This window comes from Salvelinus namaycush, chromosome 8, assembly GCF_016432855.1.
Source record: "Salvelinus namaycush isolate Seneca chromosome 8, SaNama_1.0, whole genome shotgun sequence".
NCBI lineage: Eukaryota > Metazoa > Chordata > Actinopteri > Salmoniformes > Salmonidae > Salvelinus > Salvelinus namaycush.
Window position 1 is genome coordinate 4614931 of NC_052314.1, and position 23415 is coordinate 4638345.

At 45.5% G+C, this 23415-nt stretch overlaps 1 protein-coding gene across 1 annotated transcript in view; it reads right to left on the reverse strand.

Moving 5' to 3' along the window:
- LOC120051658 (potassium voltage-gated channel subfamily C member 1-like) overlaps nt 1-7067 on the reverse strand; it is an 86402-nt gene extending 79335 nt beyond the window's left edge. Inside the window, exon 1 of the mRNA XM_038998550.1 lies at nt 6391-7067. Within this exon, the coding sequence (XP_038854478.1) occupies nt 6391-6972 (582 nt within the window). The 5' untranslated portion in view covers nt 6973-7067. The remainder of the gene's footprint in view (nt 1-6390) is intronic.
- Between the last annotated feature and the right edge of the window lie 16348 nt (nt 7068-23415).

Below are 23415 nucleotides of genomic sequence, written 5' to 3' on the forward strand. Positions count from 1 at the left end.
CTTACATTAGCCGGGAGTGACAGGCATTAGGCAGCCCCTTACATTAGCTGGGAGTGACAGGCCAAAGAGTGATTAGGGTTTGATTTCAGCTCATAAGGCAGCCCCTTACATTAGCTGGGAGTGACAGGCATAAGGCAGCCCCTTACATTAGCTGGGAGTGACAGGCATTAGGCAGCCCCTTACATTAGCTGGGAGTGACAGGCATTAGGCAGCCCCTTACATTAGCTGGGAGTGACAGGCATTAGGCAGCCCCTTACATTAGCTGGGAGTGACAGGCCAAAGAGTGATTCGGGTGTGATTTCAGCTCATAAGGCAGCGCCTACATTAGCAGTCTTTGCCAGGACATACAATGAACATGATTCTGGCCTATAGGGATGATCACTGAGGCTTGTTTGGCCCTGGTTTGCTAAAGTTGGCTAATCCCTGTTGACGCCCCTGGGGAGTCACAGCTATAAGACAGCGATCTACATTAGCAGCATTTGCCAGGCCATTCACTGAACATTCAGGTTTTGCCTATAGAAATACAATTATTAGATAATGACTAGATTATATTTCTATGGTCTTGTTCTGGTTGGCTAATTCCAGGCTGTTAATGTCTCTAGGAGTGACAGGGCAGACAGAGGGACGACAGTGGTAGGAGGCAGGTAGCCTAGCGGATAAGAGCGTTTGGGCCAGTAACTGAAAGGTCACTGGTTCGAATCCCTGAGCGAACTAGGTGACAAAAAAAAAAATATGTTGATGTGCCATTGAGCAAGGCACTTCACCCTAGTTGCTCTGGATTGTCTGCTAAATGAGTGGCAGGGGGCTGTTCCACTGTGATGTGAATACTACAGTCTAATTAACAGACATTGATCTAATTAACCACATGCTGTGCTCTGTCAAACTTCAATCCACTGAGATTTTGTCTTGCTCACACTGAAAAATCGGTGTTGGGGGGGCGGCGTACTCCCTCTGTTGGTCCACGTGCCCTTGAGCAAGGCACTTCACCCTAATTTACTCCAGGGGCGCTGTACAACTATGGCTGACCCTGTAAAATAAACACATTACACTGAACCTATCATTTAAAAAATATATGTATTGGCTTTCACACTGAAATATTTTTCAACTGCATAGCTAGTGTGTGGGTGATGTAGGCTCCTTTCATTGTGTTTAATAATCACCACTCATCAACTTATCTCCCCTGTCAACCACACAACAACAACCAGTAAGATATGACCAATCAACAACTCCAACAATTTCAACCACACAACAACAGCCAGTAAGGCATGACCAATCAATTGACAACTCCAACAATTTCAACCACACAACAACAGCCAGTAAGGCATGACCAATCAATTGACAACTCCAACAATTTCAACCACACAACAACAGCCAGTAAGGCATGACCAATCAATTGACAACTCCAACAATTTCAACCACACAACAACAGCCAGTAAGGCATGACCAATCAATTGACAACTCCAACAATTTCAACCACACAACAACAGCCAGTAAGGCATGACCAATCAATTAACAACTCCAACAATTTCAACCACACAACAACAGCCAGTAAGACATGACCAATCAATTAACAACTCAATTAACAACTCAATTAACAACAGTAAGACATGACCAATCAATTAACAACTCAATTAACAAATCAATTAACAACAGTAAGACATGACCAATCAATTAACAATTTCAATATGAACTGCTACTCACTTAATAATACACTGTATTTGGGTTGTGTATTTGTACCTATAATAAACTCGTTCTTATATAGCGGGTTATTACATCAAAAGTGTTAACTGCATGTTGATTGGCCGTGTGCCCGGCTCACCTAATCCTGTAATTACACCAATCACCATGTTACACAGCTGCAGGAGCAACATGAGGTGAAACATGTTTTTTATTTATTATCATTGCCATCAAGTGGCATTGGACCAGGGCCAGGTCAAAAGGAAGCCTGCCAGTAAAAACAAGTTCAAGTCCGTCACCTCTACAACCTGTGTTCTGTGTCAGTCTAAAGAGCTGCCTTTAGGTAGGCTACTTGCTGCTGGTGGACCCACTTCAAATTTTGCATACATTTGCCCCAATAGATCGACAGACGATGCAACCGCCATCGCATTGCACACTGCCTTATCCCATCTGGACAAGAGGAATACTTATGTAAAAATGCTGTTCATTGACTATAGCTCAGCATTCAACACCATAGTACCCTCCAAGCTCATCATTAGGTTTGGGGCCCTGGGTCTGAACCAGGACCTGGGTCCTGGACTTCCTGACGGGCCGCCCCCCAGGTGGTGAAGGTAGGAAACAACACCTCCACTACACTGATCTTCAACACAGGGGCCCCACAAGGGTGCGTGCTCAGCCCTCTCCTGTACTTCCTGTTCACCCATGACTGCGTGGCCTCGCACACCTCCAACTCGATCATCAAGTTTGCAGACGACACAGGCCTGATAGTAGACCTGATTACCAACAACGACGAGACAGATTATAGGGAGGAGGTGAGGGCCCTGGCGGAGTGGTGCCAGGAAAATAACCTCAACAAAACGAAAGAGCTGATCGTAAAAACAGCAGAGGGAGAATCCACATCGACGGGGCCGCAGTAGAGAGGTTGAAAAGCTTCAAGTTCCTCGGCGTACACATCACTGACCATCTGAAATGGTCCACCCACACAGACAGCGTGGTGAAGAAGGAGCAACAGCGCCTCTTCAACCTCAAGAGGCTGAAGAAATTCTGCTTGGCCCCTAAGACCCTCACACCGCGAGGCTCTCCAGAGGGTGATACAGTCTGTGCAACGCATCACCAGGGGCCAGTGGCGGTTCTTGCTCCCTGGACGAACCCCCCCTTCAGACATTTGGAAAAACACAAATAAATAACCATAACATTTAAAACTATATAAATATAAAAATATATACAAAAATAAGAATCATAAATATCAAAAATAAGTAAGAAAGACAAATAGAAACAAATGTGTTGATTTGGCACTCGAGCGTCAATACATTACCCATCCCCCAACACTGTCAACCAAGAGTCAAGACTACATTACCCATCCCCCAACACTGTCAACCAAGAGTCAATACTAAACCAATTCACCTTGGTGGTGTGCAGACTGGTTTTATATTATTCTTAACCATTTCACACAAACCAGAAAAAAATGCAACAATATGTCTGTGAAACTATATATTCACAGTATTATGAATGAATTGTGGTTTATTTGGTAGCATTTCGTAGTGTGACTGATTTTACTAATTGCATTAGTACTGTACACAGTTAGAGGTGCGCTATTTGATAGATTCCCCCGCTCCCCCTACCTGGGGCTTCCAGTGGGGAGACCTGAGGTCAACCTACCCCCGCCCCCCTCCCCATCTCGTACTTCTGAGTGGGAGGCCTGCCTAGATCACAAACTAGAATCAGGGCGCCCACTCCGACAAGGTTAATTGACCCACAGTCCCACATGGGGACATGATATCATTGACGTGATGTGCAAATGAGCGATAGAAAACCAATCACGCAAATGTCACCATTCCGAATTTTTTTGTGCGGGCGCCCCGTGCTGCCCCCGGCAAGTTGCCACCCTGGGCGGCTGCCCATGTCGCCTATACCGAAATCCGCCACTGCCAGGGGCACACTGCCTGCTAGGACACCTACAGCACCCGATGTCACAGGAAAGTCAGAAAGATCATCAAGGACATCAACCCCCCGATCCACTGCCTGTTCACCCAGCTACCATCCAGAAGGCGAGGTCGGTACAGGTGCATCAAAGCTGGGACTGAGAGACTGAAAAACATCTTCTATCTTAAGGCCATCAGACTGTTAAGTAGCCATCACTAGCTGGCTACCACCCGGTTACTAAACCCTGCACCTTAGAGGCTGCTGCCCTATATACATAGAATCACTGGTCACTTTAATAATGGAACACTAGTCACTTTAATAATGTTTACATACTGCTTTACTCATCTCATATGTATATACTGTATTCTATTCTACTGTATTTTAGTCAATGCCACTCCGACATTGTTCATCCTAATATTTATATATTTCTTAATTCCATTATTTTACTTTTAGATTTGTGTGTATTGTTGTGAATTGTTAGATTCTACTGCACTGTTGGAGCTAGGAACACAAGCATTTTGTTACACCCGCAATAACATCTGCTAAATATGTGTATGTGACCAATACAATTTGATTTGATTTGAACATCCACCCAGCCAGGCATTCAAACCAAACTATCAGCCAACATCCCAAGTATTCTCAAATTGTCAACCTGGGTTGAGGTCAATTCAGAATTGAACTCAATTCAAACAATGGAAGCAGAATTTTAATAGAATTTTAATTGAAAGATGTAGAATTTAATTAAAACCTATTCAACTAAGACATGAAACATGAAAGTCTCATTCATTTGACAAATATTTTATCAAAAAGATATGCCACTTATTAATGCAACAAATACACATACCATTCAAATATTAGTTTGATAATAACTCAAAGATGTCACACAGTATTTTTATTTGTCATGAGATGTTAGATTCCCTTCCATAATGCAGTATTCGATCTAATGCATTCTGGGAAATGTATTCTGATATTTAAAAACATTAAGGGAATAATTGATTATTGTAGACAACCCACAACATGATCTTGGAATATTTCCAGACCACTTTAATTATTTAACATTGTTTTAAGAGTATACGTTTTTAAAATGAAATGTTTTAACCTTATGCTACGTGGTATTGGTAACCTGTAAATGATATCAAAATAAACATTACTATGGTGATGTGTTGAATAAATAAGCTATTTGAATTTCATTGAATCAAATTCTACTTCCTTTAATTCAAATTCTATTCAAAATTCTGATTCCCGTGGGGTGTGGCCAATTAAAATTCCAATTGAAATTCTATAATTTAATTGGAATTAAAGAGCAATTCACAACTCAATTCAGAACTGACCCAAACCCTGCTGACAACATCCCAGGTATTCTCAAACCGCCAACATCCCAGGTATTCTCAAACCGCCAGCGTCCCAGGTATTCTCAAACCGCCAGCATCCCAGGTATTCTCAAACCGCCATCGTCCCAGGTATTCTCAAACCGCCAACGCCCCAGGTATTTTCAAACCGCCAACGCCCCAGGTATTTTCAAACCGCCAACGCCCCAGGTATTCTCAAACCGCCAATGCCCCAGGTATTCTCAAACCGCCATTGCCCCAGGTATTCTTAAACCGCCAGCGTCCCAGGTATTCTCAAACCGCCAACCTCCCAGGTATTTTCAAAATGTCAACCTCCCAGGTATTCCTACCTGTCAATCTCCTAGGTATTCTTTTTATAATGTTTTAGGAATGAGGCAGTTCAACTCCTTTATTTATTAGTTTTTTAGTTGTTTGTATTTTTATTAGCTAGGGCAGTAAAAGACTGACAGGAAAGGTATGAGGAGACAGGAGAGAGTGTGTTAGAATAGCAATGGGTGGAATTCAGACCCACTCTCGTACCGGTACATAGAACGCCAATCATCCCAGGCCACACCTCCCAAGTATTCTAACCAAACTAACTGCCAACATCCCACTCAGGTATTCTATTCTCATGTCCAGGAGTAGCCTGCTGGTTGGCGCTGTCTTGCTAAGTGTGACAATGGCCATAGAAGTATGCAAGACAGCACAGACAGATCTGGCACCAGAATAGTCCAGGAGATCTCAGCCCAAAGACCTGCTGGACTCATAATGGTATTCAAAATCAGACACATTTTTTTCTGTTTGCTTACAGGCATCGTTTAAAATCAACACACCATGGACTCTCATGTCCAAGAGGTTCTGGGTACAAAGACCTGTAGTACTTTTTCACACTATTGTTCCAATCTGAACCATAGGCCAACTGTGCTGTCCTATGATATTTTCTTTTTCACATTGTCCTTTACGGCACTGTTCCAGGAACCATTGTGGATGCTTAACTAGGCCAATGCAGTACAGCTCAGCTTGGCTTGGCTCAGCTCAGTAGTGTGAAAGGGATATGGGAGTCATGATAGGATGCAGACAGCTTCCTTTGTTTGCTGACAATTAGGAGGTTAATGTAGGCTCGTGGTTATTGGCCTGGTTCTAAATGCCATCTGTCAAATCAGAGGATTCATTGGTCAATATTTCTTTCTGCCTACCTCACTGTTAAAACAGTCTCCTGCTGTGGAGCTCCCTGAGGAGTCCCTAGGGAGTGGACTAGTCTACCGTCTCAAGGTCACTCTCACACAGACCCTCTCCACATCACATGGCTAGAGACACTATCAATCTCCATCTCAATCTCTCATTCATTCATAATTTAAAAAACATATCCATCATTGTGCTTAACGTCAACTGGAGAAGGAATATATACATGTATAGAAACGGTTAGGTATGTGGACAGTAGAGATATCTCTTTCCTACTCACCCGTGCGTATTTAGAGGAGTAGGGGTCTTCAAACAGAGCCCACATGCGTTTCTGCCAGCGGCCCCAAACCCCCCCTGCCTTGGCATCTGGAGAATCCCCCTGTGCCAGCCTCCTTGTCATCTCATCAGCCTCATCACCAACCCCGTCCCCCTGGTCGGCTGCAATCTCCGGGTCTGGATCATCGTTACCAGTCAGGTCGAGCAAGGCCCCCCCGCCGAAACTATCAAGTGCCTCTTCCGCCTCGCGATGCTGGCTATAGGTCATCCAACAACACGGCTCCACGTCCGTCTCGTCGATGCCCCAGAAGGCCAGTTCCTCCTCATACAGTGGTCCGCAGACATCGGCAGGGCAGTGCAGTTTACCCGTCCGGTAATAATTAAGGATATGGGCGAAAACACCCGGGTGGCGGTCGAAGAAGAATTCCTCATGTTTGTCATCCCAGTCGAAGTGGCTAGGCGCGTCGGGTTCGGCGAGCCAGGATAAGCGGGTACCGGGCAGGGTACGCAGGGTACCCCGATATGTCTGATGTTTGATACCTCCCACGTTAATCACAATGCGATCCTTCTCGTCGCTCAAGCCCATTGCGTCCCTTAGGCATGTCTCCAGTAAGTTCCCAGCATCACAACGACAACTCTATGAGCACCGCACGCCTCAACGGGAGGGAGAACGCTCGCAAGTGCAACACATGCACACCCGGGATTACCAGGGGGGGGGGGGGGGGGGGGGGGGGGGGGGGGAAAGAGAGTAGGATGCTATAGGAAACAGAACAATGCACAAAACAAATCTGCTGCTTCTATTACAGGCTACAGACCCTCAAATAATACACGTATAGACCTAATTTAGCACACCTGATGATGCCAGATGCTCCAACGGTTCTCCAACCTGTCACGGAAATCAATCACCAACCAGACCTACTGGAGGGAAAACATATAATTGCAAAAAAATTATTGTAGTCAATGGCTTCCCATAAACAATGGACGTCACCTCGTAGTGGTATAATTCCGATAGAGAAAGATGATGATATAAAAATGTTTTGGTTGTTTTTTATCCAAATCCAACACAATGACTCTCCTCCTGTTGTGGTGGTTCTGGTGGAACCTGTTTATGACATCGACGGGCAGTAAGGTGACTGCTGTGCCAAGGGTGACTGCTTTCCGTGGTTCTGAAAGGACAGCACCAGTCTCTCTCTCTCTCTCTCTCCTTCTCTCCGAGACACCCTCCGTGCTATTCAGACTGCTACCCTTCCTCTCATGTATCTACTGTCGCTTACCCCCTCCCCAAAAGAACACAGAAAAATCCAGTTTTCCGTTGAACGAAACCGATAGCTGTAAAGATCAGGCGCCGCGCCTTCTATTCTCACGCAGGTGTCTGTGAGTGACTGTGTTTATCTTCAGACGGTAATTGTTGTTTCCATGTATGCATTTGACGGACCGATGCCTGTGATTCCCTCGTGCTTAGAGCCTGCAGGAGGGCGAGCAGTCAACCGTGTTCACGGGTGTGAAGTCTCAAGAAGAAAAACGACGGAAGGCAAGAAGGCACGCGCACGTCCTATGTTATCTTTATTTGTGTGCTCGCGGTGGGTAAGGATTCTCTTTAGAATTGTCACGAACTCGGAACAGCGTTGGTTCTGGAAACACCGTGGAAGAAGAAGAGGAGGAAGAAGAAGGAGTAGGACTGTCAGGCTAGAGACTCACGAAATGCCCCTAAAAAAAAAACACCACCGAAAATACAAGCTAACAATAATCATTGTTGACAGCTGGTTCCCTCCCTCCCTAGTTTTACCTCGTCTCAGATGACATGGCGCATGCCAAGTCATAACCATTGTTTTGTTTTAACTGTCAGTCACGGAGTTCATGCGTTCACTAGTTTGTTTGCGTTGTTTGCCAGCGAGGCAGCCCCACCCATTTCCATCCTTAAATTCTTTATTTGTTACAGTCGCCTTAAGTATTTTTGGACCATTGTCCAAAACGACAGTCTGACATCGTCAATAGGTTTTATTTTGAGGGTTTGCTGGATATGACCCCTTACATCATTAGGCGGAACGCCCCAATCCCATCCTACATCAAACAAGTAAACAAAATGTATGCATTTGAATCAAAATCAAACTTTATTTATAGATCAACTTTCGTACAGGGGATGCGTTTCATAGTGTTTAATGAAATATTCCGCTCCAAAAAAAAAAAATAGAATGTAAATGAATATAAACAAAAAAACAGAGAGTTTATGGAAATGTGTTCCCTTTTTTTATACAACGTGATTTTGTATGAACAGAGACAGACAACCAGTGGTGCCACAACGGTCTCGGATTTCAATTCCCTCTCTCCACCATATGGTAAGAGGCTATATAAAATCGTTATGATGTCATTATGACCATTGCCAACAGAGAGTGGTATTGCCCATGAACACTGAACAATAACGTAAATGCAATATGCAAACATTTCAAAGATTTTACTGACTTACAGTTCATATAAGAAAATCAGTCAATTGATATAAATTCTTTACGTCCTAATCTATGGATTTCACATGACTAGGAATACAGATATACGCATCTGTTGGTCACAGATACCTTAAAAAAAGGTAAGGGTGTGGATCAGAAAACCAGTCAGTATCTGGTGTGACCATTTGCCTCATTCAGCGCGACACATCTCCTTCGCATAGAGTTAATCAGGCTGTTGATTGTGGCCTGTGGAATGCTGTCCCACTGCTCTTCAATGGCTGCACGAAGTTGCTGGATATTGGCGGAAACTGGAACACGCTGTCGTACAAAACGATCCAGAATATCCCAAACATCCGCAATGGGTGACCTGTCTGGTGAGTACGCAGGCCATGGAAGAACAGGGACATTTTCAGCTTCCAGGAATTGTGTACAGATCCTTGCGACAAGGGGATGTGTATTATCATGTTGAAACATGAGGTGATGGCAGGGGCTGAATGGCATGACAACGGGCCTCAGGATCTCGTCACGGTACCTTTGTGGGTTCAAATTGCAATCGATAAAATGCAATTGTGTTCATTGTCTGTAGTGTATGCCTGCCCCATACCATAATCCCGCTGCCACAATGGGGCACTCTGTTCACAACGTTGACATCAGCAAAACGCATTGCCCAGTGAAGTCGATTTTATTTACGCTCATGAAACATGGGACCAACATTTATTTCCCTGTAGGCTACCTCAGTCATCTTAGTGCTTCCTCAATATTACAATGACATTGCACTAGGTGTGCGAACTCGAATGTGTAGCAACCCAAAAGTTGCATGTTTGAATCTCATCATGGACAATTTTAGCTACTTAGCAACTACTTACTACTCTTCAGATACTTTTCTACTACTTAGCATGCTAGCTAACCCTAACCTTAACCCTAACCCCTAAGCCTAGCTAACGTTAGCCACAACAAATTGGAATTTGTAACGTATACACTACCATTCCAAAGTTTGGGGTCACTTAGAAATGTTCTTGTTTTTGAAAGAAAAGCACATTTTTTGTCCATTAACATCAAATTGATCAGAAATACAATGTAGACATTATTAATGTTGTAAATGACTATTGTAGCTGGAAACGGCAGATTTTTTATGGAATATCTACATAGGTGTACAGAGGCCCATTATCAGCAACCATCACTCCTGTGTTCCAATGGCACGTTGTGTTAGCTAATCCAAGTTTATCATTTTAAAATGCTAATTGATCATTAGAAAACCCTTTTGCAATTATGTTAGCACAGCTGAAAACTGTTGTCCTGATTAAAGAAGCAATAAAACTGGCCTTCTTTTGACTAGTTGAGTATCTGGAGCATCAGCATTTGTGGGTTCAATTACAGGCTCAAAATGGACAGAAACAAAGACCTTTCTTCTGAAACTCATCAGTCTATTTTTGTTCTGAGAATAGACTGGCTATTCCATGTGAGAAATTGCCTAGAAACTGAAGATCTCATACAACGCTGTGTACTACTCCCTTCACAGAACAGCACAAACTGGCTCTAACTAGAATAGAAAGAGGAGTGGGAGGCCCCGGTGCACAACTGAGCAAGAGGACAAGTAGTGTCTAGTTTGAGAAACAGATGCCTCAAGTCCTCAACTGGCAGCTTCATTAAATAGTACTTGCAAAACACCAGTCTCAACATCAACAGTGAAGAGGCGACCCCCGGGATGCTAGCCTTCTAGGCAGAGTTGCAAAGAAAAAGCCATATCTCAGTATGGCCAATAAAAATACAAGTTTAAAGATGGGCAAAAGAACACAGACACACTGACCCTCAACACGGGGGCCCCTCAGGGGTGCATGCTTAGTTCCCTCCTGTACTCCTTGTTCATGTTTACTGTATGACCTGGCAAAGATATACGGGCATGCCATGTGAGCTGGATGATAGCAGGGTTTGGGGTCAATTCCATTTCACTTCAGTCAATTAATGTAGTAAACTGAAACTCGAATTTCAATATCAAGAGGTTTAGAGCTGAGCTTCGGTGGCTGTTGCCTACAGTGGTGGTCGGTGACGTTTAAGATGACGGAGGATGATTTGTGTTTTTAATGAGCATGGCCTTATTTCTACTACAGCATATTGGATGACTGTCGTTCATATTCCATTTACCCAGCTCAATGTAATATTGATAGGTTTAGGCTACTACATGATACTCAAATTTCCCTAGACCCATCATGGAGGTTGCTACAACCTAGCCTATGAATTAAAGTTTACAGTATAGATGCACACAGGTCGAGAGAATTTCAGGTGTTAGACAGTGACACATTCAATACCGCCTTGCACACTTGCCTACATCTAGCTGATCTAGGGTGTAAATCATTAGTTAAATCAACAGTTGCAAATGATAGTTTCTATTGGACAAATTCAGATATGTTTATCCCCATTTCCCCATTTCCTTCTGTTTCCTTCCATTTAAGAAACGTTTTTCAACAGAATGGGCAGAATGAATACACCCATATCGAGCCTAAATACAGTTCACTCTCATAGCAGCCACGTTGTATTCCGTCTCGTCCGTCTCCCCCTCACACTTTTTCCCTTCATTTGTGGACTTCAATTCACAAGACATCAGCTGTATGTGACTAGGCGAAAAAATACTTTCCAAACCAAAACATATAATAAACGCTAAGCACGGCCTACATAGTTGTCACCACATTAGCTAAAGTAACGTCATAGTCAACATAGCTAATATAACTAATGCGTTAGTAAACCCGCTACAATCATGCAGTAAAGTTAGTGTACAGTCAGTAAGCAGTTTAGCAGTTACACCGGCGGGCCCCGTTGACAATACATTTTTAAAACCAAAAGCTTACCTTGGAAGAGTTCCAGTGTTGTGTTGGATAGGTATAGCCAGCTAGCTAACATAGCATCCCCCTGTTTGAGCAGGGTGTTTGAGTAGGCTAAACTAGCTAGCTGCATTTGCTAGCTAAGTAGGTGAAGCTGGAAAAAAAGTGACCTCTTGCTTCTCCTTTTTTGAAAAAAATGAATTTGTTCAAAACTGTTCAACTACACGCCATATTTTATGCACTGCAGTGCTAGCCAGCTGTATCTTATTCTTTCAGTACTATATTCATTATCTGATCCTTTTATTGGGTGGACAATGTCAGTTCATGCTGCAAGAGCTCTGATAGGTTGGAGGATGTCCTCTGGGAAGTTGTCATCATTACTGAGTAGTCTATGGAAGGGGGTGAGAACCATGAGCCTCCTAGGTTTTGTATTGAAGTCAATGTACCCAGAGGAGGATGGAAGCTAGCTGTCCTCCGGCTACAACATGGTGCTACCCTACAGAGTGCTGCTGAGGCTACTGTAGACCTTCATTGCAAAACAATGTGTTTTAATCAATTATTTGTTGACGTGAATATATTTAGTATAGTTATCTAAAAAGGATAACTTTAATGTTTTACAGTTTTTATTTTTATGAAATTCACAGAGGAGGATGCTCCACGCCTACCAGCTGATAAACTAAACTGTATGTCAAAAGGGTCAGAGCTGAGCCTCTGTAGCTGTGGCAAGGAGGCAGGAGGACATCGCTGGGAATGATGGCTGTATTCCAAATGGCACTCTATTCCTTATATAGTCCACCACCAACAGAGCCCTGGTCAAAAGTAGTGCACTATATAGGGAATAGGGTGCCAGCTCTGGTCAAAAGTAGTGCCCTATATAGGGAATAGGGTGTCATCTCTGGTCAAAAGTAGTGCCCTATATAGGTAATAGGGTTCCATAGGGCTCTGGTCTAAAGTAGTGCACTATATAGGGAATAGGGTGCCATTAGGGACGTAACTGAAGTGCTAACATGAAAGAAGCCTTGATCTCATTGGAAGCACTGAACGTGTTACATATGATGCTGTACTGTGTTCACTGTTAAGCAACAGGCAGCATGGCCTGCTTTAAAACTACAAATAGTAATTTATGTCATTAGTTGAAACAGTCATTTGAACCGCAGTAAACAGTCCTTTGAACAGCAGTAAACAGTCCTTTGAACAGTGATTTTGTCAAAACAAAACAGCCCAAGAGAAACGTTTTAGAAAAGCCACCTTCGTGCTAATTCTTCCAACAAAGGGTTTTTAATGGTTTGTTTCTAATTTCATTCAGAGAACGTGTGGCTGACTGTTTTAGGATGGAAATTGTACTTTTGTTTCAGTTCTGATGGTGGGCCAGGCTGATTTGTTTCAGTTCTGATGGTGGGCCAGGCTGATTTGTTTCAGTTCTGATGGTGGGCCAGGCTGATTTGTTTCAGTTCTGATGGTGGGCCTGGCTGATTTGTTTCAGTTCTGATGGTGGGCCTGGCTGATTTGTTTCAGTTCTGATGGTGGGCCAGGCTGATTTGTTTCAGTTCTGATGGTGGGCCAGGCTGATTTGTTTCAGTTCTGATGGTGGGCCAGGCTGATTTGTTTCCGTTCTGATGGTGGGCCAGGCTGATTTGTTTCCCTTCTGATGGTGGGCCAGGCTGATTTGTTTCAGTTCTGATGGTGGGCCAGGCTGATTTGTTTCAGTTCTGATGGTGGGCCAGGCTGATTTGTTTCAGTTCTGATGGTGGGCCAGGCTGATTTGTTTCAGTTCTGATGGTGGGCCTGGCTGATTTGTTTCAGTTCTGATGGTGGGCCTGGCTGATTTGTTTCAGTTCTGATGGTGGGCCTGGGTTTTTAGCGGTTTAATTAAATGTATTCAGTGCGCGCAAGGGAACCACGCCTGCAAAGCCATTTACACACCTGCATAAGATAAGTCTCAATATCAACTACTGAGAAGTGCGTAGGAAAGGCGTACATTTCCTAAGTCTGAATCAGGCTCATTACTATTAACCAGAACCCTATGTGCTTTGGAGAGTAGTGCACTATATAGGGAATAGGTTGCCAGCCCTGGTCAAGAGTAGTGCACTATATAGGGAATAGGGTGCCAGCCCTGGTCAAGAGTAGTGCACTATATAGGGAATAGGGTGCCAGCCCTGGTCAAAAGTAGTGCACTGTATAGGGAATAGAGTGCCATTTAGGATGCCAACAATATGGTATTTCTATGCCCATCAGCTTTTAAAGTGATGCATGGTACTTAGGCTATATTGAGGTAAACCATCCATGGTACTCGGGCTATAGTGAGGTAAACCATCCATCGTACTCGGGCTATAGTGATGGGATTAAACACCTCCCTCTGCAACTGGGTCCTGGACTTTCTGATTGGCCGCCCCCAGGTGGTAAGAGTAGGCAACAACATCTGTCAAGCTGATCCTCAACACCGGGGCCCCTCACGGGGGCGTGCTTCGTCCCCTCCTGTATTCTCTGTTCACCCACGACTGCGTGACTCCAACACCATCATTAAATTTGCCGACAACACGACAGTGGTAGGCTTGATTACCTGACGACCATGAGACAGCCTATAGGGAGGAGAGACCGTGTGGCCGTGTGGTGCCAGGACAACAACCTCTCCCTCAACGTGACCAAGACAAAAGAGATGATCGTGGACTATAGGGAATGGAGAGCCGAGCACGCAACGGGGCTGAAGTGGAGCGGGTCGAGAGCTTCAAGTTCCTCGGTGTCCACATCACTAAGGATCAATTGTGGTCCATAACACACCAACACAGTTATAAAGAAGGCACAACAATACCTCTTCCCCCTCAAGAGGCTGAAAATATTTGGCCATAGGTCCTCAGATCCTCAAAAAGGTTCTACAGTTGCACTATTGACAGTATCTTGACTAGTTGCGTCACTGCCTGGTATGGAAACTGCTTAAGCATCCGACCTCAAGGCACTACAGAGGGTAGTGCGTACGGCCCAGTACATCACTGGGGCCAAGCTCCCTGGAATCCAGGATCTCTATACCAGGCGGTGTCAGAGGAAGGCCTTAAGAAATTGTCAAAGACTCCAGCCACCCATGTCATAGACCAGGGGTGGGCATTTACAGTCCTCGAGGGCCTGATTGGTGTCACAGTTTTGCCCCATCCCCAGCTAACACGCCTGACTCCAATAATTACCTAATCATCATCTTCAGTTTAGAATGCAATTTAATTAATAATCTGTGTTTTGCTAGGGATGTAGAAAAAGTGACACCAATCAGGCCCTCGGAGTTGCCCACCCCTGTCATAGACGGTTCTTTGCTACTGCACAGCAAGTGGTACCGATGCACCAAGTCTGAAAAAACAGGCTCCTTAACAGCTTTTACCCCCAAGCCATAAGACTGCTGAACAGTTAATCAAATGGCTACTTGGACAATTTACATTGACACCCATTATTATAATATTTTTTTACTCTTGCACTGGCTCTATGCACACTCACACTGGCTCTATGCACACTCACACTGGCTCTATGCACACTCGCACTGGCTCTATGCACACTCGCACTGGCTCTATGCACACTCGCACTGGCTCTATGCACACTCGCACTGGCTCTATGCACACTCGCACTGGCTCTATGCACACTCGCACTGGCTCTATGCACACTCGCACTGGCTCTATGCACACTCGCACTGGCTCTATGCACACTCGCACTGGCTCTATGCACACTCGCACTGGCTCTATGCACACTCGCACTCTGCTGCGACTCTGTTATGTCTCCTGATTGCCTAGTCACTTTTACCCCTACCGACATGTACATACTGTATACCCGTACCCCTGCACATTGACACATTGAGTGCCTGGTACTCCTTGTATGTAGACTTGTTATTTTATTTTGAGGAAATAGCAAGCATTTTTGAAACGGTCTGTTTGAGATACAAGTTTGAGGTGGGGTTTTTGAAGTGTATTTTTCATCAAGTTAGCTTTGGCCACAAATACAAGTATAGGATAAGTCAACATTATTTGGGTATGAGTTAACAGAATATTAACTTTTAAAAGTGAGATTTCCTCTGAACAGTTTAAAACTAACATTTTCTCAGCGTCATGACAAAATGTGTAGAGTAGCAGGAAATGCATTTTAAAACTGCAAAACATAGTCTTATCCTCATTGTAAAATTTAAAGAATAGCATGAGACGAGCTATAAAACAGCACATTTCTCTGCCCCATGGCAAAATCTTTAAAGGTGCAAAAATCCACGTATCCTTCCAATTATACTGTGTTTAAAAATACCCCTCTATACACCCCTCCCTATACCCCTCAAAAGAGGCATAAAAAGTAATGTCAAACTGTTCAGAATTTCCGGAAATTTATTTTAAAATATTAACAGAAATAATCTGGGTGAAGGACCTCCCGGACACCCCGTTCACCATACCCACAGGAAGTAGGGTGGCTCCTCGAGGGCGAGGAGCGGGCCAGTCGGCGAAGGTGGAAATCTTGAATGATGTTGAGATCCAGAATGTCCTCCACCGGAACACAACACCGCTCCTCTGGACCATACCCCTCCCAGTCCTCCAGGTACTGGAGCCAATCCCCACGACGTCGGGAGTCCAGTAGGGATCTGACGGCATATGCGGGACCTTCGACTTCCAGGGGAGGCAGAGAGGAGTGTTGTGGGGGGACAGTCTCAGCTAAAGGTCCAGGAACCACCAGCCTGAGAAGGGAGACATGAAAGGAAGGTGAGATACAGTAGTCACTTGGGAGCTGTAATCTATGTCACCTTGTTGACCCTCCGGAGAACCTTGAACGGCCCCACAAACCGGGGGCTCAGCTTCTTGCAGACGCGATCACCAGGATGGAACACGGGAGCCTCCCTGCGGTGGCGATCCGCCTGCTCCTTCTGATGATGGACGGTGCGCTGGAGTCTCACGTGGGCACTCATCCACCGCAGGAGCTTCGGTCTGGCCCGGTGTCCACGGAGTCAGGGCCGGCTGTTACCCCCTAACACACTGGAAGTGAGTCAGCCCAGTGGAGGAGTGATGTAACGAATTCTGAGCGTACTCCACCCAGGGAAGGAATCAGGCCCACTCCCCCTGCCGGTCCTGGCAGTGACTTCTCAGGAACCTCCCCAGCTCCTGGTTCATCCTCTCCTCCTGCCCGTTAGACTGAGGCCTATACCCTTAAGTGAGGCTGACCGTGAGCCCAAGCTTCTCCGTGAAGGCTTTCCATAACCGTGATGTGAATTGGGGGCCACGGTCGGACACGATGTCCTCCGGAAGGTCATAGTGCCGGAAGACCTGCTGGGACACTGCCCCAGCGACCTGGAGAGCCGTAAGGAAACCAGAGAGAGGGATAAAACGACAGGATTTGGAGAATCTATCCACAACCACCAAAATGGTGGTGAAACTGTCAGAGGGGAGATCAGTGACAAAATCAATGGATAGATGAGACCAGGGACACTGAGGCACAGGAAGGGGAAGGAGTTTCCCTGCTGGAGCATGCATGGGGAAATGTTGTTTGGGCACACACAGAACAGGAGTTGACGTAGCGAATAATGTCCTGCGTCAAGGTGGGCCTCCAATACTTTTTGGAGAGATATTGAATAGTACGGGTGATCCCTGGATGTCCAGCGACGACAGCTGTATGTGCCCAGGTCAGCAGCCGATCCTTTATCCCCGTGGGAACGTAGATGCGCTCAAGATGACAGGTAGTGGGTGCCGGTTCCCTCTCCAGAGCCTGGCGAATGCCCACATCTACATCCCAGATCACATTTGCAACAACTCAAGAGGGGACGGGGAAAGCAGGTCCTCCGGCATTCGGGTGCTCAGTCCGCAATTCTCATCCTTGACCATGAGATGGTTGGGTTATGGCGTTAGAGCCATGGGAGGCCGAGGATGATCTTGTGAACTGGTGCACTAATGACGAAGAAGGGAATGTTTTCCAGATGAATGGACTCTACGGTGAGGGTGGGTGGTGTGGTGATGTGTGCGATGGTTCCGGATCCTAGGGGCTAATTTATCAAGGGCTTGGACCGGAAACAGAGAGGACAGCGGGAAAGAGGTGATGTTCAGAGAGGAAGCAAGGGTCTGGTCAATAAAGTTCCCTGCGACCCCAGAATCCACTAGCGCTGTAGAAACTGTACATGAGGGACATGCACTGTTTCCCTACCGCCATGGGTTCAGGCTCTGATACAGAGTGGTCACTGAGGGAAGGAGAAAAGTGACAAGGGTACCGATGCTCCCAAAGTAGGCCATCGCGATGAGTGCGTCCAAGGAGAGGTTGTTGTCGTCTCGACATGCCAGTTCCGTCTGGATCTCCTTGCGCAGTCCTCTTCTGAAAAGCGTACAGAGCGCCGGCTCATTCCATCCGCTGGACGCTGCTACTGTCTGGAAGGTGTACTCGACAGCGGTCTGATCATCCTGCCGTAGTTGAAATAGGTGCTCACCTCCTTCTCTGCCCTCCAGTGGATGATCGAAGATACCACTGAACAGAGCCTTGAACCCCTCATATGATGCCAGCTCTTCCTCTCCTCTCTCCCAGACGGCCAAAGCCCACTCCAACGCCCACCCAGTCAGGAGAGAAATAACCATGGCAACCTTGGACCTATCAGTGGTGGGAGCTCCCATCTGGTGCACAAAATAGAGGGAGCACTTTGAGTAGGAAGCCACACCATTTAGATGGGGTTGTTATATTTGTCCGGGAGAGACAAACGGCCATCACTGACCTGGGGTGGACTGCTGAATGTACTGGTGTGCTGGCTCGCTGGGTCGACTGGTGGTAGAGTATCCTCTACTAGTTGAAGGCAATGCCTCTCGGGTATGTTCAAGACATTGAAGAACGCAAAGGATCTCTTCCCATAACCGTCTCCAGTTGCGTCAGCTGGTCTTGGTGCTGACGATGTAGGTATCCCTGTTCGTCAACCGTATGGGAGATGTCCTGATGTCACGTTCTGACCTTAAGTTCTTTTGTTATTTCTTTGTTTTATGGTCAGGGTGTGAGTTGGGTGGGTTATCTATGTTTGTTTTTCTATGTTGGGTTTTTCGTTTGGCCTGATATGGTTCTCAATCAGAGGCAGGTGTTAGTCATTGTCTCTGATTGGGAACCATATTTAGGGAGCCTGTTTTCTATTGTGTTTTGTGGGTGGTTGTCTTCCGTGTCTGTGTGTTTTAGTTCGTTCACTTTATTGTTCTGTATTTCAGTGTTCAGTTTTGTTACATTAAATATTCATCATGAACACTTACCACGCTGCGCTTTGGTCCGCCTCTCTTTCTCCCAAAGAAGATCGTTACACCTGATTTCCTGATGCTTCCATTTGTTGAGGCAGTATTCTGTAACGGAGACGCTGGGAGTCGAGAAACAAGTGTAGGGGCTGAGTTTAATAATACAATAAACATGGACCGATACAAACCAAGAGTAGCATCTGGACATGAAACACATCACCAATACTGCCTGGGGAATGGAACTAAGGGAGTGACAGATATAGGGGAGGTAATCAGTGAAGTGATGGAGTCCAGGTGTGTCTCATGATGAGGCGCAGCTGCACATAACGATGGTGCCAGTTTGAGTTTATTTGTATTGTTACAGGGACAGTGCACATTAATCAAGGTTTCAGTAAAAGTGCCGGTTTTAGCCAGCCGGCTAATTTTCAACCGCAGTCCCTGGGCAGGTTATTAAAAACAATTACAATATAAACAATCATTGAATAGTGAGCACACGCAGAGCAACATAGGACAAGCAAGACATAGCATACAGACAGAGCAACATAGGACAAGCAAGACGTAGCATACAGACAGAGCAACATAGGACAAGCAAGACGTAGCATACAGACAGAGCAACATAGAACAAAAAGCACTAAGACATAATTCGTAAAAGCAACAAAATGTTTCCACACCTCACAAGCTACAGACAACAGACAACATGGAAAGCGGCAATACACAGCTAGGGATTATGTTCACAAATCTGATTGACCTTTAGCCATGTCTTCATCCATTTTGTGAAAGTGTGATATGTGGTGCAGTTATGTGTGTCTGATGGCAGTGTATTCCAGACATGGGAAGCTCTCACAGAGAAAGCGGATTTACTAAAGGTGCTTTTCCTGACTATACAGTCACCTCTCATGGCAGACCTTGTGGATCTGCTGCCATATGTTTGGGTTTTCTGTTTAACAAAAATACTGAGTGGAGGGGGAGCCAGGCCATTTAGGATCTTGAATACAAGACATGCATCGGTGTATTGCACAAGATTTTCCCAACTCAGGAGCTCATGCTTTCTGAGGATGTAACAGTGATGATGGCTATTGGGCTTCCTATCAAGCACTTTGAGAGCCTGTTTGTAGACAGACTGAATGGGTTTTAATGTTGTACAGCAAGCTTGGGCCCAACTAGTCAAGCAGTATGTTAAGTGGGGGAGTATCATAGATTTGAAGTACAGTTCTGTAGTCAAACAATTTCGTATAAATCGGAAATGAGCTAGGTTGAATTTGGTTATCTGAATTACCTTTTTCACATGCTTTTTAAAAGAGGGGTTGGAATCAAGTATGATGCCAATGTACTTAAAATCAGATACCACCTGGAGCTTCTCCCCTGAAACATAGACATCTGGCTCAGTGGCATATGTTGCCCTCTTTGTGAAGAACATGCAAACCGTTGTGCGTAATGATGGTAGTCAGAGCCTGTGTTTAGTAAACCAGCAACGTCGAGCGCCTGAGAGGGAGAGCGGGAGTAGACGTGTCAAAATCTTAGAAATAGTTTTCATATACAAACTTGCAGGGATTGCAGGGATTTGTAGTTTTGCATGATGTCTACTTTGATGCTATTTAGCATTTTCAAATCTGAGAGTAAATAGAACTGAATATATTGATAAAAGTTACCTTGTCCGAGAGAGATTTACAAGGTTACCAAAATGTCACGCCAGAGTAAGCCTACATGAAACAAAGCCCTTATTTTAAGTGTTTCTAAAATCCCCTATTGGAAAAATGAATGGTGGAAAAAACGATTGGAACCATTTCCCTGTTTGACCGCTAGGTTTTATGGGTATTGTGACACATCCACTGTGGGGCTCTAGTTCTGACAATGCCAGAACGTTGTCGGGAGCCTACAACATTTCACATTTCTCACTGTCAAACGTGATTCGTGAATGATAATTCTTCAAGTTTTAGTGGTGAAACGTCCATGCAACATCTGCATACCAACCATTTGAACTCAATCCGTTTTAGTTGGGAATATGTATTTTGATCTTGTTGAGTTATACCTCACCAAGTAGCTTACAGAGTTGTTTTGAATGATGTACAGGGGGAGGAATTTTAGAGCAAAATGGTGATCACAAAGTGTCAATCACCATTCAATCACCATTTGTTTTAGTGTCAACCAAAGCACACATGTTGCCTAGTGGTGCCCTGTAGAGTACTATCCTATTATATTCGATTCTGTTATGTAGTATGCTGTCTTTATGAGATCTTGCAGAGATTGATTCAGCTTTGATATGGCTCCAATTGGTGGAAGATAAATGCGTATTTGTTTACTTGTTGAATACTTGTTTGTAATGGGATAACTAACAAGCAACTTTACCAAAACAGTTTAAAAAAACTTGGCAACTTGGCAGTTTTAACGAAAGTGAACAAAAAATTCCAATCACTATACCCTACCAACCACCAAACCCTACCTACCATTATACCCTACCAACCACCAAACCCTACCAACCACTATACCCTACCTACCATTATACCCTACCAACCACTATACCCTACCAACCATACCCTACCAACCACCAAACCCTACCAACCACTATACCCTACCTACCATTATACCCTACCAACCACTATACCCTACCAACCATACCCTACCAACCACTAAAGCCTACCTACCACTATACCCTACCTACCATTATACCCTACCAACCATACCCTATCTACCACTATACCCTACCTACCACTATACCCTACCTACCACTATACCCTACCAACCACCAAACCCTACCAACCACTATACCCTACCTACCATTATACCCTACCAACCATACCCTACCAACCACTAAAGCCTACTTACCACTATACCCTACCTACCATTATACCCTACCAACCATACCCTATCTACCAACCATACCCTACCTACCACTATACCTTACCAACCACTATACCCTACCAACCACTATACCCTACCAACCATACCCTACCAACCACTATACCCTACCAACCACTAAAGCCTACCTACCACTATACCCTACCTACCATTATACCCTACCAAGCATACCCTATCTACAACTATACCCTACCAACAACTATACTCTACCTACCACTATACCCTACCAACCATTATACCCTACCAACCACTATACCCTACCAACCACTATACCCTACCAATCACTATGCCCTACCTACCACTATACCCTACCAACAACTATACCAACCAACCACTATACCCTACCAACCGCCATACCCTACCAACCACTATACCCTACCTACCACTATACCCTTCCTACCATTATACCCTACCAACCATACCCTATCTACCACTATACACTACCAACCACTATACCCTACCAACCACTATACCCTACCTACCACTATACCCTACCAACCACTATACCCTACCAACCATTATACCCTACCAACCACTATACCCTACCAACCATTATACCCTACCAACCACTATACCCTACCTACCACTATACCCTACCAACCACTATACTCTACCAACCACTATACCCTACCAACCACTATACCCTACCAACCACTATACCCTACCAACCACTATACTCTACCAACCACTATACCCTACCAACAACTATACACTACCAACCACTATACCCTACCAACCACTATACCCTACCTACCACTATACCCTACCAACCACTATACCCTACCAACCACTATACCCTACCTACCACTATATGACTCCTAACTTCTATAGCCTATCAGATGATAAGAGAGCCAAGCCCTGCTGTCCATGTCTATACCACTTGGTGGGCATCACCCTGCTCTACCACACTCACCACTTGGTGGGCATCACCCTGCTCTACCACACTCACCACTTGGTGGGCATCACCCTGCTCTACCACCCTCACCACTTGGTGGGCATCACCCTGCTCTACCACCCTCACCACTTGGTGGGCATCACCCTACTCTACCACCCTCACCACTTGGTGGGCAGCGCCCTGCTCTACCACCCTCACCACTTGGTGGGCAGCGCCCTACTCTACCACCCTCACCACTTGGTGGGCATCACCCTGCTCTACCACCCTCACCACTTGGTGGGCATCACCCTGCTCTACCACCCTCACCACTTGGTGGGCATCACCCTGCTCTACCACCCTCACCACTTGGTGGGCATCACCCTGCTCTACCACCCTCACCACTTGGTGGGCATCACCCTACTCTACCACCCTCACCACTTGGTGGGCATCACCCTGCTATTCCACACTCACCACTTGGTGGGCATCACCCTGCTCTACCACCCTCACCACTTGGTGGGCATCACCCTACTCTACCACCCTCACCACTTGGTGGGCAGAGCCCTACTCTCCATGTCTATACCACCCTCACCACTTGGTGGGCATCACCCTGCTCTACCACCCTCACCACTTGGTGGGCAGCGCCCTGCTCTACCACCCTCACCACTTGGTGGGCATCACCCTGCTCTACCACCCTCACCACTTGGTGGGCATCACCCTGCTCTACCACCCTCACCACTTGGTGGGCAGCGCCCTGCTCTACCACCCTCACCACTTGGTGGGCAGCGCCCTACTCTACCACCCTCACCACTTGGTGGGCAGCGCCCTGCTCTACCACCCTCACCACTTGGT